Here is an 18,309-nt window from a genome sequence, read left to right on the forward strand (position 1 = left end):
GTTATGCAATTATGTATAATATGAATAATAGCATTGTCACACTAAATTACAGCTAATTGATACAGCCAATTAAGGACTTGTTGTCAACAATATATAGACATAAATTTTAACTCTTTCAAAATTCGATTACTATTATACAATTTAATAATTCCAGAGAATATATAATATAAAACAATGATATTCATTTGACAATAAAATTATTCTCAAAATAATTTCTTTGTTTAAAATTATATCTTTGCATTCAATTTAAAAAAAAAACTAATCTCTTTTCTTAAAAGATTACTAAAATTATTATTAAATAAAATTTATGTTAATAGCAATTTAATGAAAATTGTAAAATATTTATCAAAAGCCTATTTTTTAAATTCAATCTCTAAATCTAAATTAGTAAAAATGTTTACTAATTTAAATTAGTGACTCACTTTTTGCTTTAGAATTAGTTAAATTTTACTAATTGTTAGTAAAAGTTACTAATAATTAGTAAAATTTTACTAATTGAGAAGCAAAAAGTGAGTCACTATTTCAAATTAGTAAACTATTTTACTAATTCAGATTTAGAGAACAAATGACCTATTTACAAATTATTATTTTTAAATAAAAATTATAACGTTTTCAAAAAATTCCAAAATTGACTTAATTTGAACTTTCTAAACTAAAGGAATAGAGAGAGAGAGAGAGGGAGTAATAAATGTCAACCTAAATTTTAAGCATCAAATTTATAAATAATAATAATATTATTATTAATGTCACCTCTGGTTCGAAATACTAATACCGCAATCTAATTTCATTTCATGATAATAAATGGAGAACTAGATTCAAAATGATTGTGAACTCCGATCTGATATATTTAGAGGACGAAGAAAGGAGCCCTTTAGGAATAATTTTCTACCTACATTGTGGTCGTGACTTGACCTCTATAAAGTACAATTCCTTTCCTCATATATGACCATAAAGTACAATAATTACACTATAAAATATCGTACACAAAAAAAAATTGCAAACACGATAAGAACGAATTTATCGTCAACGCAAAAAGAAAGAAAAAAAATAATTTACAATCAGTAAATTCATTTAAACAATTTCAAAAATATATAATTTTTATTATATATTTATTTATATAAAATTCCAAAAGATTTACTGAGAGTTAAAATAAAATTTTTCCGCATTTTCTCATATATATACATATAACTATATATTCTTATTCATTGGTCATTCTTGCATATTTTATGCGAAAGATAAGTTCGTCGTGTCTGCCAACTATAATTTGGCAACGATTTTCACGAAGCGGTAAAAATCGATACGCAATAGTCATATATATAAAAAAATGTTTATACAATCTTAGTGAATGTACGATTTTCATTTACATAAAAATCGATTCAATTTTCACTAAAAACTGCAATAAATTCAGAAAATGAAATATATATGTCAAATGAAAAGAACAGAAAGTATAAGAAAAAAAAGAATCAAGTTTTTCTATAATACTAAAAAGTACTTTTACAACTGATTAATTTTCCTATTATATGACTATATATATATATATAAACACGAGAAAAAGATATTTCTAGAAAAACAAGTTTTAATATATCTTGCAATGTGATTGTCAGCTGTCTGTGCGAAAACGAAACAAAAATATCATTGACATAGATTCGTCGCGTAAAAATAGAGGCCAGATATATAATCAGGGTTTTGCCATTATATATCCACTCTAAGGTGAAGATCTCCCACCTTCAATTTTCCCGTATCTTTCCCTATATATCAATCATTTTCTCAAGCATCCACTTTGCGCCTCTTTCCCTCGAAAAATCCCATTTCAAAGTGTCTTTCTCTCAATTTTTTTTTTTTCTTCTTTTTTTTCGTTGCAGTTATTGTCAGTATTTTCCAGCTCAATAAAACTGACACGTTCACAGTCTTGTCAATTTTTATTGTTATTTTAACGTTCGACTTTTATTAAAATAGAGTACACTATACAAAAATAATAACCCGCAGAGGTATTGTTTTCACTTGACTATATATTTCTACTCTCGACACTTTAAATTAACTAAAAATAAAAACAATTCAATTGAAAGCATTTAAAAAAAAAAATGTTTTTTTTTTTTGCAATTGAATTTAATTTCAGGCATATATTATAATTATTTTAATTGTGTGTGAATAATTTTGAAAATGAATTTTTTCAAGCACTAAAAACGACCCGTCGTTGAAACTTTCACCGTAATGAGCGGTTCTTCCTTTGGGTACTTTTTACAAAAAGCCAATTACTTTAAGAGTACGAGAAAACCATCTTAGCATCACGAATTCATAAAAGAATTTTTACCAAAGTGACTATATATAAATGCATTTTTTTTTATTATATTCTATATTTGAGAATGCTACGAAAAAATTGTCTTTAAGAAAAGAAAAACTTGAAAGAAAATATTCAAAATATTTAAATATTTTGTTATAAGAAATATTTTGACAATTTTTTTATTCTTTGAACAAATATCAATCTTTTCTTTTATCAAAGTCAAGTATTTTTCTCAAACAAACTATTTTTGCATCAAGTCAATATTGCATAAAATCCTTTAGTTTCCGGAAAATTATATATTCATATGTATAAAAGAAAACACGAATGACAAAGGTATTTTACCTTTAAATATCAGAAGAAAAAAAATTCTTTTTAGTAAAGAAAAGAAAGAATTTCACGAATTTGTCGTCTAATACAATTTATCGTTTCATCGAATAAAAAAATTCAATGAAACTTAAAAATTCCATAATGGAAATGAAAATCTAAAAACTAAAAACTATTCTTTTTGATGATAAACTCAAAAAAGAAACTATACTTTTTATTGTATCCCACTCTCTAAATATGAATCAGTGAAAAAGTCACTGGTCTCAAATCAGTCGCTAAATTCTAGCTATTTGAATCAGTGATTTTCACTGACAGTTAGTGACATTTCACTGGAGAATCAATTACTTTGACTGAAAATAATCAGTGAAATGTTACTGATTCAAATAGCTAGAATTTAGCGACTGATTTGAGACCAGTGACTTTTTCACTGATTCAAATTTACAGAGCAGAATAGAAAAAAAAAGTTATTGAAACGCTTCAGGCATTGTGTGAACAACATCAAAAAAAAGAGTAATAATTTCAATTCTTTTTTCCAATCACAGAAATGAATAAATAAAAAAAATAAAAAAAAAAAAATCGATAAATTGGTCAACTATATTTGAAATATTTAAAATAATACAAGGAAATCTCATTTATAAAAAGATTGACTCCTTGATAAAAAGATTTTTCAACTGAGATAACACAAGACTTTTACCCAACAAATAAAAAAGAAAGTCAAAGTCATCTTGATCCATTCAAACCATTATTCAACTATTCAACTGTTTCTTTGGACATTTTCCAAAAGTGCAAAGTATGTTGTAAAAGCATCAAGAAAAGAATGTAAATATTTGAATTTACATCGACTACTAAATGAAAATTTTCAGCATTGTATTACAAAAAAGAAAGGAATAATCACTGATTGAAGACATTTCTGATTTATTATCATTTCTTCCGAAAAAATATTGAAATAAAATCTAATTACGAAATCATGGAAACTCTTACTACAAATTTACATATTTTCAACCATATTTAAAAAAATTGTAATTATATAATCATTTCACAAGTTATCACTAAAAATTTCCATTTTATCGAATTACTAAAATTTTTAATTAATCGGGATTCTTGGTTAATTAAATGCAAACACGGAAAAAAACTATCCATCTATTATTATATTGAAAAATTTCTTTTTCAACGTTAGAGCAAAAACCAATATTCGTTCATGAAAACTCACAGCATTATGCATTGAAAGAAACATTGAATGAAAGAATATGTTAATAAATCGTCATAATTTTTCCAACATCGAGAGGACTATCATCTGTATAAGTGAATAAATGTCATTCAATGTGATTCAACTTGATGCAATATGCATTACTCTAACTTTCTGCCGAATTGAATTGAATTTCATTAATCTTATTAAATACCATTAGTGCTCCTAGTCATTTCAGTAGCAATAACACACCATGAAAATGATTAAAAAAAGAAATCCAATTTATTATATAAGACAACGAAAATATAGTAGTTTTCTTTTAATAACATTATTTTAATTGAACTATAACAATTGTTGTTCTAGTTTCTAATAGAGATTTAATTTACTTTTACCTCATAATAATAAATCATTTATGTCCGTTTATAAAAAATTAAACTATACGAAAATATTTTATTTAATTACATTAAAATTATTATCATTTGAAACTATTAATATTTTGATGGATCATTGTTTGAAACTGCTATATCAATTAAAAATACCATTACAATTAAAATTACCAATACCGCATTGTGGTTATATGTCAACATAAATGAAATCTCCATAAATTTCTATACTAAATAGAATCAGTTAAATTACAATTAATTTTTACTAATAAATTTGTAACTAATTCCAATAGTAAAAAATACTGTACTAAATAGTAGTACTGACAGATTTAGATTTCTGTTTTCTAATAATTCTAATTAATTTGATAAGAATTCGAACCCTTTCTTTACATCTAGTATAATCATAGTGTTAAATAAATACCCTCGACTATATTCGTTACCATAGCAACAAAGGATAAAAAAGAACTCACCCCAACGTGGTCATGGTGACAATCGTGTACCAAAACGCAGCCGGTATCGATGTGAAATTTGTTCCTTCAACGTTCTTTTCCGCATAGAACATTACCGTAGCAAATATAATGATAGCCATTGCAAGGGAAAAAACGAGAAATCCAAGTTCAGAGGCGCAAGATTTTAAAGTGTAACCCAGAATCCTAAGACCCTGTGAATGACGCGAGAATTTGAAAATTCGAAAAACACGAAATACACGTAATGTGACAAATGCCCCCGAAACATCATCATTGTCCGTTATTCCCAATCCAATATAATATGGCAATATGGCTACCACATCAATAATCGACATGACTGATCTTGCAAATTTACATCTACTAGGTGCTGCAAACAACCTCAATAAATATTCTGCTGTAAATATCATAACACAGGCAGTGTCCAAGCAGAAAAATACAATCTTATATCTCTCCCCACATGATAGGGTACCTGCACGACCAGGTCGATTACCACAGGGTACCGTCTCAACAACATTTGCCAATACACTGACAGCAATGAAAAATCCTGTCACATAATAAAATACCAATGCCGCCGTCGATATATGAGGATTTTGAAATGCTCTCCACATTTTTTCTCGATTATCCGTTAGCTGTTGTAAATTCTGATCACCATTCTCGCTTAATTTATCATCCATAAGTCGTTCGGCATTCTCACGTTTTCGATCTCTATAGTCCTCATAACAACAATCACCAATAACATCAGGAAGAATTCCAAAGAATGCAAGTTCCTCATCATAACTTGTCAAACATTCATGCTTTGGATAATGAAGTTTACCAGTACGATAATAATTGAGTATATGCCGAAATATATCTGGATCACGATCAAAGAAATACTCCTTACTTTCTTCATCATAGAAAAATTCCCTTTCATTCGATCCAAGTAATGTGTCTGGATATTTTTCTAATGTATTTCGCCAGGTCTCAAAACGACGACCACTTACGTTAATCAACAATTTTTCATCATCGGCCTTGCGACGATCTTTCGATATCGGTGGTGGTGGTAAGGGATGGGTGGCGATCGGCACCCATCCAATGGCAGCCGCTCGGGCAAACGGCAACCATGCCGCAACCGAGGCCATCTTTCTTCAAACTTTCTTTTTTTTTTCTTTTTTTTTTCTTCTTGACCCAATCTATTGGGACAAATGAGGCTTATCAATCATCATCAAAAAAAATTAAACTTGAGTTCGTCCGAAATATTTTTTATTTAACTAAAACAGTTAATATTAACTATAACTTTTTGTGCCGCTTACACGAGGCGTCGACGACGCCGGCGACGACGTCAAGAGCTGCGGCGACGTCGACGGCGACGACGACCACGCCGACAACGTTGATCTATGACCCCCTGATCTAGTGAGGTCTCGTGTCATCGCCCCCAAGATCATAGTTCGGCATCCCTCTTAAATTCTCCACAAGAGAAATTCACAATATTCCTGACCCTACAACATTGATGTTACGCAGCCGAAATGACCGCACACGCGGCAGCAGCACTAGCCAACAACGTCTTGGCACTTTGCCTTTCACCATTATCAATATATACAACACTTTTCCTCTTTAGAAATTCTCATTCTTCTGCTTCAAATTGATCAGAATCCTCTCTATCTCTAATGATGTTATTTCAACAACAATACCGCACACATCAGAATTCGCTACATTCCCATTGAATTCCATCGACCTCCAAGTCGAACATCAACTAATTCAACTGTCGCTGCAGTGACCTTCATTTCTGACATTCCAACGTTCTCCAAATTACATTCAAATTTTCAATCGAACCCTAAGTTTCCGTAATTTCTAACTACTTGTCAAAATGCATTCCCTCTAAACCCGGCTTCATTTGGCAATTTTTTCAAATCTGAAATATAACCAAATTTTTGAAGTCAAAATTTTAAAACTAAATGTAATAATCACAAAGGGTTATTTCTTCTTCTTCTTCTTTAAGGTGAAACGCGGTACATGCGAGAATGACAAAAATGCCGCTCGAGATTAGTGAAAGCGCGAATCACCCTATTCGATGAGTTGGTCACTCACGACTGCCAGAGCTTGCGAGGCTTTTGGGAGAGCCCGGCTCCAGAAGCGTGCTCGCTCGCTACGAAGCGACGCAAGCAACGCCACGCAAACGTACCTACCTACCTAGCCAAAGTCCAAATTGATTTTTACGGGACGACGTCGGTGGCGACGCTAGGCGTCCCAACTCAGTAACGCTTACGTTGCCCGGGCAACACTCAACAATGACGTCATAGCACTTTTCCCCACTATATTCCTGCACCATCCTCCTTCTCGATGAATAATCTCCCTCTCTCTTTCTCTCTTACCAAGAACCGCGGAAAACTTTTCTCACATCCACCCTGTCCGCGGCTATTGTCTCTAGTAGCACTACTGCTCTCCATCTCTTTCTAGGTTACCAGTTTTACCAGGGCCGTGTTCGTAGACACTTTTACCCTCCAGGCAAAACTGGCCCTCTTGAAGAAGAGAAGAAGAAAAAAGAAATCGTGAAAAATTATTTATAAGCGTAACCCCCAAGCCATTTTTTTTCTAAATAGACAAATTTTGCATCCCACTTGAAAAAATAGGTCTTCTACTCGGGTCAAATTTAGCAAGAGGACCTGTTTTATTTATACAAACGATAAACAATTTACGAAGTTAAATTTAATCTTTTCATGGATTCTCCTTTAGGGATATTTTAAAATATAGAAAACTGTTTAAATTCATATATAAAATGTATACTATTACTCTCTAAATCTGAATTAGTAAAAATGTTTACTAATTTAAATTAGAGACTCACTTTTTGCTTTAGAATTAGTTAAATTTTACTAATTCAGAAGCAAAAAGTGAGTCACTAATTCAAAGTTGTAAACATTTTTACTAATTCAGATTTAGAGAGTAAATTTAGGTTAATTCTTAAAGAAACATCTTTTGCTAGCACCTGAACTTATTGTTATAATGATCTCTAAATCTTAATTAACTTTTGACTAATTCAACTCCGATTCGTTTATTAAAGGAATTAGTAAAAAATTTAACTAATTCTTAGTCAAAAATGACCAATTGATAGTAGAAAACTAATTCATTTATTAAATTTTACCAATTGAAATAGTAGCCTAATTATTAGTCATTTTTGACTTCTTCCAGTAACTCTATACATTTCAGACAAAACTTAATTTTAAATTAAAACACTTAGAAGTAGCTGAATTTTAATATTTCCGAAACTAAAATTTATACTCTCTAAATCTGAATTAGTGAAAAGTAAGCTACTAATTTAAATTAGTAAGAATTTTCACTAATTTTTAGTTACTTTTTACTAAAACTTTAGTAAAGAAATTTAAAACTACTTAATCGAATAGAAATATTTTACTGAAAATTACACTGAAAAAAAGGTTTGGTATTAACAACCAAACATTTGGTTGGTATTTAAGCCCAATCAAACTTTAGTTAGGACAACAAAAATCCTTTTTTTTTCTAATTTTGGTTGTGTCAAACATATTTTGATTGAGACAATTAAAATTTTGTTGATTCAACAAAAAAAATTTTGGTTGCTTAAATACCAACCAAATGTTTGTTAGTCAATACCAAACCCTTTTTTCAGTGTAGTAAAAATTCTTACTAATGCGAATTAGTAGCTCACTTTTCATTAATTTAAATTTAGAGAGTAATTTCGTCATTTTTATCAAAGTTTTGATTTAAATTAAAATCAACAATTTAACTTACAAGGCTAATTTAATTTGAAATTTTTAATATAATATTTTATTTTTATTGTAATATTTCTAAAGTACTCAAGGTAATCAGAAAATATTATTTTTAGATTTATCTATAAATTAAAATTATAAAAGTAATTTTTATTATTAAAGAACTCTAAATATAAAATTAATTCTTTTAAAACATAATTTCGTGAACTTTAAAATTGTTCAATTTACCTTTTTGGAAAAAAAAATAATATAATAATATTTCCAAATTTTTTAGTAGTAAAAAATGCGCATGTAATTATAGTTATAAGAAATATATCTCTAACCTTAGTTTGCAGTTGATGATCTATTGGCGAAACACACACACGCGATTTAAAAAATTACAACGACATTTAAATTAAGAAAAAAAAAACTTTTCCCTAAAAATTTAAGTGATCGCGATTTTAAGAATTTTGAACACTCCTGGAAGAAGAAATATTTACTAAATAGAAAACCAAAATGTTTAACACTAAAATTTTTTTGTTCGCGAATTAAAAAATTCGATAAATCCCGAAGCTATTCATTAAAAAAAAAAAAAAAAAATACAAAATTATACGAAAATTACTTAATCTACACACCCGTTGAGCACGTCTCAACAGGTCACTACACGAATTGCAACTGATTCAATTATCTTTGGAATTTTATGACCTTCGGCTTAAGCATTCCCTTTGTACTTTAATGTAAACAAACCGCTCGAAACGCAGTTATAAAGATAATTCTAAAATCACTTGGACACGTTTTATAATACTTAGAAATTATAATTTGGTATTTCACTTAATATTTATAAATTATTTGAAAATATTAAAAAATTTTAAATACAAAATGAACTAAATTTTTTTTATAAAAACTTTAATGCCATTTTAAAATAAAAAAAATTCTCTTTTAGAAGTATTAATTGCATTGTATAGTTAAAATAATTTTATTAAAATTATTATAATTATATTAAAATTATTATAATTATATTAAATTATTATAATTATTTTAAAAGTGCTTTTCGCACACAACTAATGATGATGTAATTCAAAAACGTTTTGTCTGACTACAACTGACTACTACTACTACTGATACATATCAAAATCATAAAAATATTATATGTTACACCCAAAATAAAAGATATATTTGTCTCGCAGAGCTAAATAAATATTTATTTGTTTCAAATAAATTTTATTTGTTCTAAATAAATTCATGTATTTAAAACATAAATAAAAAGTTATTAGACACTGAGAAAAATAAATTTTTATTTACTTCAAATAAATTTTATTTATCACAAATAAACGCTAAAAAAATATTTCTCTGGATGTGTGTCTGACAGAAATTTTCTTTTATCAAAATTAAAGAATATTTGACGAAAAATTTAGTACAACTCATACTGTCATATCTCTTTAATCTTAAAAATTTTTGAACACTGCATATATTGCTCTATATACAGTACGCTCTAAGATAACGTCTGATAAATTTCCTACATTTCGACCCTTAGAACGAACCCTCTAGATTGGAAGGTAAAGCATTGATGTTAACTCGAATTTATATTCCAACTTAAATTTTTTACGCTATACACATCCTGAATTTTAGTTATAATGGAATACAGAAGTGTATAAAGTTTTCCATCTATTTATATATTTATATCCACGTGTCATTTAAAAAATAAAAAATTTAAATAAAAAAAAAAACACATTTTTTTTAAAACCTTTAACAGTTTGCAAACTCAACCTGTTGATCTTCACAGATAATAAAGTTTAATATTACGATAATGAAGAAAATGAAAAAAACTCATTTTTAAACAAAACATAAAATACTATAAAATCCAAATGAAACATTTACAGTCAATTATTCTACATTTATGAAAGAATAAACGATAAAGAAAAATTATGAATGTTATTAAAACCGATAATTAGGCTCATAATACTGTCGCATTTTTTTTAAACACCAGGATATTAAAGTTAACCAGCTTTATAGTATATAGCAGCGAAGAATATTTCTTTAATGATTGAAAAATTTTTTCAAGGGGGAATTTACTCAGGTAGTCAAGTGTACACTCTTCCTGTAATACTTGTGTAATAACGTGTAATACCGTGTAATAATGTGTTATTACGGTGCTGTAATAACGCAAAAAAGTCTGTAATATCTCTGTAATAATGTGTAATACTCTGTAATAACGTGTAATACTTGGTAATAAGGGTAATATAAGGTGTATTACCGGTAGTCAAGTGTACATGTTTTTAACTAGTAAATTCCCCCTCGAATTTTTTTTATTTCTAAAAATAGTTATTATTTTCCAAAAAGTACGATTTATCTTATTCATTAAGAAAGAAATTCTCCAATTTATTTAGAGATCATACACGATTACTGAAAGAAAATAATTACGAAATTTTATAATTGTTCTTACTATATTTATGAGAGAAAACATGTAAGTTAGTCAAAATTATTTATAGAGAAATAATATCTCAATCCTTATTATTATTATTTTTTTTTGAAATATTTATAAAAATATTCATTAAAAAAAATATATTTATAAAAAAACTCTCTAAATCTGAATTAGTAAAAATTTTTACTAATTTGAATTAGTGACTCACTTATTGCTTCTCAATTAGTAAAATTTAGTAACTAATTACTAATTTAACTTAATTTAGTAAATTATTAGTAACTTTTACTAACAATTAGTAAAATTTAACTAATTCTAAAGCATAAAGTGAGTTACTAATTTAAATTAGTAAACATTTTTACTAATTCAGATTTAAAGAGTATATTTGAGATGCGAAACCCTCCAATTTACTGACTTCAAAAAAAAGTTCATCTATTTATATATTCCTTCATTATTTAACTTCAAAGTAAAATAAATTATGCAAGGAAATGCAAAAATATTTGCGAATTTTTTTTCTGTAAAAAAAAATATATATATATAATTATATATGTATGACTATATATAACTAACAAAAAATAGAAAAGAAGCAACGCAACCAAAAATAACACACAGTGAAATGAGTAGTTGACACCCACTAAAGTATCTACCCCTTTTACTCTTTCTCTCGTTTTTATTTCAACCAACCTACAAAGTACAACCAACCAAGTAAACTTATATTCCACTAATGAACGCGGGAACTATAACCTCAAAATGCAAGTACCCACTCTTTCGTTCTGGCGGCAGTAGCGCTTGAAATTGAAGTGCCACCACAATCTACAGATTCAAAAACCTATTTTTAAGGGTGCAAAGCAAACTGGAATTACATATATTCCTCTGCTAAACCGTAACAAATCCAAAAAAAAAAAAGTGCAAAGGCAGAATAATTTAATATTCAGTCGCGAAAATTAAGATTTTTTTACACTTATTAAAAAAAAAAAGTAGAATAAAAAATTATTTCCTATATTTATAAAATTTAATTATTAAAACTCACCGATCAGATATTCCCATGTTGAAAACTTTGAAGAAATGACAGTATTGCTCAAATATTCTCCATTTCTGCAGTAGTGAAGTAGTAATGTCAATATTTAGTCAGCCTCTTTTCTCTTCAACATCCTCGATCCTTCATCCTCCTTTTCCTTTTGAATTTGATACACTCAACGTTGGTAGATTGTTGCCACAAATATCACAATATGAAGAAAAATTTCACTATAAAAAAAGTAAATATGTATATAATAATTATTAGAACACATCTGAGCAAAAATTACATTTCTAATAAATTTAAATTTCTAAACTCTATATAAAAAAAAGGAGAAAAATCGACGAATTTAATTTAATAATCATTTATATTATTAAAAACATAAAAATAAATAAATAGTAAATATATTTTTATTATATGACTAAAAAATCTTTTTCTAAATGGAAAAAAAATGTATAATAATTAAAAAATTAAATCCACTGCTCTCAAAAACAAAAAATAGTATTAAATCAAGAAAACCCATTTACTTGTCCGTATTTGATTCAATATTTTCTTGATTTAAAATATTTTTACCAATTTGAAGTAAATTTACTTGAATTAAAATTATTGGATCTGATACAGATGAGTAAATAATTTTCGAGAAATCAATGATACCTTTTTTTGAGTGTACACTACACATTAAATAATTAAATATGAGAATACAAATAAAGTGACAGTAATTAACAAAAATTGACACAATATTGAAAAAATAAAAAGTACTCACCAATTGGAGATTTTCGCGTCAAGATTTTAATCCATTGTTTAGACCTTCTTTTTTTTGAATGACTCCTTCATAACTATAAACAAAAAAAAGAATATATTAATGAAAATAATTGACAAATCTTATTAAGCAATTATTTAGAAAAAAAAAAGACAAATTTGATCGTCTTCCAGTTAAAAGCATTGTATTGAACACAAAATACACTAACATATGTATTATTTCCTAATTACTTTATTAATCATCAAAAGAAACAAATTTTCATTATTTCATATTAATTACACAAATCTTCCTTTTTTTATCAAATTCTTATTTCGAATTTAGATAAACAAAACTGGAAATCGAATTGCCGTGAAACAATTTTTAGGTTAAATTATTGGCGTCATTAAATTTGTTGAAATACTTTAACATCTGATATTTATCACTAATAATAATAGAAAATTTTTATTATTTAAATAAAACTAAACTTACCTATTAAAAGAATCAGCAATTTATGTAAAGATTATAAAATATCTTTTTCAATTCAGGCGATTCATGCAGAATGTTTGATAACTTTTAACCGCTCTTTCGTTTTCAGTAATAGGCAGTGATACCAACCTAAGATAACGAAACTACCAACCACATAGAGATGTTTAACGTGACGTCACCCCCTGTCGGTAAAGTCACATTAGATATCTCTGGGTGTTTTCGATAGTTACATTGCGAGTATATTCAGAGTATACTGTGATTGGCTGATCCATCAGCATGTTTATCCTGATTGGGTAATTTTCTAATCAGTATACTGTCAGCAACTCTCGAATACATTCTCCATTACTTTTGAGGTTAAATCTTGTTGTTATTTATTATTTTTCTTAAAAAAAATACATTGATCTCAAATAGTGTTAAATTGAAAAGAAAGTGGGTTTTTTTTTCGTGTATTATCTCTTCATCTGCCTTTAATGTAGTACAATGTCTCTATCCGAACCAAAACGAAAAAAATATATGAGTCAGGAGCAAAAGGAACTTCTTATTGGTAAATAAATCTTTAAATTGAATTTGTAATTATTCAAAGTGTTAATAATAACTAAATATTAGTTGCAAAAATACAATTATTTATTAAATTTTTATTTACTATATTTAAATTTTTTTTATAGGATTCATGATAAATCACCCGAAACTACAAACTGGTAAATTTAATAAAACATTTACAGTAAGAGATTCACAAAGACTTTGGCAGGAAGTCACTCAAGAATTGCATAAAATACCCGGTCCAACTAAGGATTGGAAACAATGGAGAAAAGTATGAAATTTGTAAATAAAATATTATTACCGTAACATTTAGTAAAAAAATTAAATATATTGTCATTAATTTTTTTTTTTACAGACGTGGCAGGATTTGCGTAGTCTTGCAAAATGCAGAGGCACTGGACTTAAAGACTTGTTAGAAAAAATGAACAAAGGATCAGAAATTTTATTATCGCAAAACAATAAAAAAGAAATTTCACTTAAGGGATCAACAACTGTTCATTTTTCTAAAAATGTAAGGGTACCTGAAGTAATATATGTAAGTAGAATATTATATAATATCACAATTAAATTTATGTCTAATTTAATTTGTATTTATAAAGTATACAATGAAAATTGTTTGTAGAGTTGGGATAGTAAGACGATAACCGAAGAAAATTCCAACTTCGAATGTTTAGATAGCGATGAAGAATTGGTACGAAACAATGTAGCACACGAAAAAAAACGACACGTGAACTCTGTATGGCAGGCGGAAAGTGTTAATATTAAAAAAGAGAAGTTAAATGAAAAGGATAATAAAATGCCAAAAAGAATAGAAAATGTAAATAAAACAGAGATAACGCAATTGGAATATTATAAAGAAAAATGTGATTATTATAAGAAAAAATTAAAAATTTTAGAAAGAGATGTAATAGCGAAGGAACAATTGAGTAAAGGTGTACAGGAACTTTGCACAATTATTCTTCAAAAATTTTCCAAATAAGTGCACTTTTCATTACCAAAACAATTTTGTTTCCTTATTTCAAATTCGTTTAATTTCTTGTTTTTTTTTGTAAATATCTGATAAAACCGTTCTTTCATTTTCAATAATTTTTCATTACAAAACAATCCATGGAAAATATTATAATTTTCTTTCTTTTGTAAATATCTGATAAAAAAACGTTTTTTTTTTTATTTTGAATAATTTCTCTTTACGAAAACAATCCATGGAAAATATTATAATTTCTTGTTTCACTGTGTTCAAATGCAATCTCTTCTAATTTTGCAATTCAATACTTTATTGTAAATGAATTATTTATAATAAATTACGAAAATATAAATAAATATTTTTCAAGTAATTATATTGTTATTATTTTCATTATTATATTTGAAATATTTATTATATACATTATTTATTTATTTATTTATTTATACAAACGGGCAATAACAACTTTGCCTAATTATACAAAGTACTAATTAACATAAAAGGAAATAACAATAATTAATTGGCCGCATTAGTATTATTGTCGTCGCTAAATACTAGATTGCGTAATTAAATAAATTATAGTTTTTAATAGCAAAAGTGAATTTAAAAAGATTTTTGTAAAACGTAATTTATAATTAATCATTTTTTCTTTTAATTGAAAATGAGTTTAAAATTACCGCACTTTCGTTTTAATCTTCTTTTGTTGGTCACCCTGTGTTATATTTTGAAGTTCCACTTTATTGAGTTGCAGACATTTATCTCAAAATGAAAACCACGAAAGTTTATTAAGTCGAATTCACAAGTGTCGAATTGACAAATGTTCTAACCTCTATTTCCATGAATTGTATATTAAACGAAATGTTATTGTTTCGAATACTAATATGATCAACTTTCATGCGCAAAAAATTATATTTTGATCTAATTTATATTTTCTATAATTTTAAATTTCTCTAATTTTTATTTATCCTAATCTTTATTTAACCTAATTTTCATAAAGTCGAAATATGAAATGTTATAATGTTGATTTAACCTAAATATAATTTATAATATAAGTAATTTGACATAATTATTATTTGTGGTAATGATTTAATGTACGAATTAAAATGAAATCAATTTTTCAAATGTTTAAATTATATTCAAAGCAAAATATTATTTTTTGGAATTATATTTTCACATAATTTCTATTTACACTAATGGATTAATGACAAAATTAAAAAATGTTAAATTTGTAATAGACTATACTCTTAAAGTTGACGAATTTTTATTTCATAAAAATTATTATTTGCCTAATTGTCATTTAATATAATGTGTTTCTTTACGAAATACAAAGTTCTTTAATTTTTATTCATCCGATTTATAAGATAACCTAAATGTTATTTTTCATATTTCTTATTCGTTATAAATAAGATATGTTCTAATTATTATTTATCATAATTTCTTTATTTTCGAATTTAATTCTAACCTAAATATTAAAATCATTAATTGTAAATTAATTAAATCAAATTTCGTCGAATATGCATTTCAACTAATCTTCATAGCATCAAATTATTATTTAAAATAAATTTTACTTAATCGAATTTCAATAACTTATAATGTACATTACATTTAATTTTTATTTAATTGAATTATCGCGCCACATAATTGTCACGTGTCCGAATCGTTTGTCGTCGAATTATAAAAACCCGAAAATTTGTAGCTGAATGAGTTTCCTATCTATGACATTTACGTTTTCTATTAGTATAGCCGATAATGTAGATTTAGATGTAGCTTTTGTCATTTTCTAATCTCTAGTTTTATTGAGCGTCAGTTTTAAATATTTCACACTTTATATGTATATTAATTTAATTACTATATGACGCTTTATAAATGTTATAAAATCATCGTTATTATAAATCTACATTATCGGCTATACTAATAGAAAACGTAAATGTCATAGATAGGAAACTCATTCAGCTACAAATTTTCAGGTTTTTATAATTCGACGACAAACGATTCGGACACGTGACAATTATGTGGCGCGATAATTCAATTAAATAAAAATTAAATGTAATGTACATTATAAGTTATTGAAATTCGATTAAGTAAAATTTATTTTAAATAATAATTTGATGCTATGAAGATTAGTTGAAATGCATATTCGACGAAATTTGATTTAATTAATTTACAATTAATGATTTTAATATTTAGGTTAGAATTAAATTCGAAAATAAAGAAATTATGATAAATAATAATTAGAACATATCTTATTTATAACGAATAAGAAATATGAAAAATAACATTTAGGTTATCTTATAAATCGGATGAATAAAAATTAAAGAACTTTGTATTTCGTAAAGAAACACATTATATTAAATGACAATTAGGCAAATAATAATTTTTATGAAATAAAAATTCGTCAACTTTAAGAGTATAGTCTATTACAAATTTAACATTTTTTAATTTTGTCATTAATCCATTAGTGTAAATAGAAATTATGTGAAAATATAATTCCAAAAAATAATATTTTGCTTTGAATATAATTTAAACATTTGAAAAATTGATTTCATTTTAATTCGTACATTAAATCATTACCACAAATAATAATTATGTCAAATTACTTATATTATAAATTATATTTAGGTTAAATCAACATTATAACATTTCATATTTCGACTTTATGAAAATTAGGTTAAATAAAGATTAGGATAAATAAAAATTAGAGAAATTTAAAATTATAGAAAATATAAATTAGATCAAAATATAATTTTTTGCGCATGAAAGTTGATCATATTAGTATTCGAAACAATAACATTTCGTTTAATATACAATTCATGGAAATAGAGGTTAGAACATTTGTCAATTCGACACTTGTGAATTCGACTTAATAAACTTTCGTGGTTTTCATTTTGAGATAAATGTCTGCAACTCCACTTTATTACTTTGGTTTACACCTACCATTCCCTGTTGCCCCTAATTTAACAGTAAGAAGCGCGCTCGCTCATTGGCTCGGAGTTAGCCAATAGGATGCATTTAGGAAGGGAGCAAGAACTAGTGCTGCGCGCGCACATCCTCAGTGTACACTTGGATGTCGGTCGGGACGGTTCGTTTACAAGTAAAAAATTGTTTAAATTTTAAGTTTTTAATCGGGATATTATCGCTATAACCATGTTATTTGTTATTGCCAATCTGTGATTCCTCTTCGGGATAGTGTTTTGTTGTAGTGTAAAGATGTTCGTGTGTGAAAATTAAAGCTTCAAAAAGTTGATAACTTTGGGTTCTTACGAAGTGTAACGGTTTTTCAACTATGACTCGTTACTATATTTTTAATGATTGTCATTTATGTTGGTATTATTAATAACAATACTCAATTTTGTTCGTCTGAAGCAATGTCTATCAATTGCTCCTCTTTTTTGTTAATTGTCATTCGAGTCACTTAAAAATCATCTTCTGAAACAACTGACATTTCAGTAGATAATTTTGGCGGGAAACTCATGTAGTAGGCAGGGTGCAGATTAGTGCGGATTAGCGGAGTATAAAAGAGTGTTTGGATTCGATATTAAATTAATTGTTATAGTGGTTTAGTTAAAGTGAAGTGTCGATGTGTATTTTAAAAGTGTTTTGTGCTCTTTTTTTGGATTAGAACGAGGTTTTAGAGGAGCAGCTCCAGAGGGAGATCTTGTTCATCAGACTGCAGCCAAATGTAAGTTTATTATTATCATTATGATTAATTTTTCTGATTTTCAACAAAATTATTGTTTATTTAAAATGATACTTGTCACATGCGATAGTGTTCCCCTCACGCGAAAAAGTAAACCTCTACTCCCAGCAAAACGT

At 26.9% G+C, this 18,309-nt stretch overlaps 2 protein-coding genes across 7 annotated transcripts in view; one reads left to right on the forward strand and one right to left on the reverse strand.

The window, feature by feature from the left end:
- LOC127288250 (potassium voltage-gated channel protein Shal) overlaps nt 1–6,810 on the reverse strand; it is a 151,375-nt gene extending 144,565 nt beyond the window's left edge. For 4 of the 6 annotated variants that reach the window (XM_051315611.1, XM_051315608.1, XM_051315607.1 and 1 more), the window contains exon 1: nt 4,645–6,809. In XM_051315611.1, coding sequence (XP_051171568.1) covers nt 4,645–5,759 — 1,115 coding nt within the window. In that variant the 5' untranslated portion in view covers nt 5,760–6,809. Of the gene's footprint in view, nt 1–4,644 lie in introns of all 6 variants that reach the window. The other 2 variants (XM_051315612.1, XM_051315609.1) reach the window with 2 other exon arrangements.
- Nucleotides 6,811–13,294: 6,484 nt separating this feature from the next.
- LOC127288118 (uncharacterized) lies at nt 13,295–14,869 on the forward strand. The gene is made up of 4 exons (XM_051315384.1): nt 13,295–13,539; nt 13,661–13,806; nt 13,891–14,070; nt 14,158–14,869. Exons 1-4 carry the CDS (start codon nt 13,476–13,478, stop codon nt 14,512–14,514), a joined length of 747 nt encoding a protein of 248 aa, XP_051171341.1. The 5' UTR covers nt 13,295–13,475; the 3' UTR covers nt 14,515–14,869.
- Nucleotides 14,870–18,309: the final 3,440 nt, after the last annotated feature.

The sequence above is a fragment of the Leptopilina boulardi genome, unplaced genomic scaffold (genome assembly GCF_019393585.1).
Source record: "Leptopilina boulardi isolate dan_hultmark-lab unplaced genomic scaffold, ZJU_Lbou_2.1 LbouV2_38, whole genome shotgun sequence".
In the NCBI taxonomy this organism is placed as follows: Eukaryota; Metazoa; Arthropoda; class Insecta; order Hymenoptera; family Figitidae; genus Leptopilina; species Leptopilina boulardi.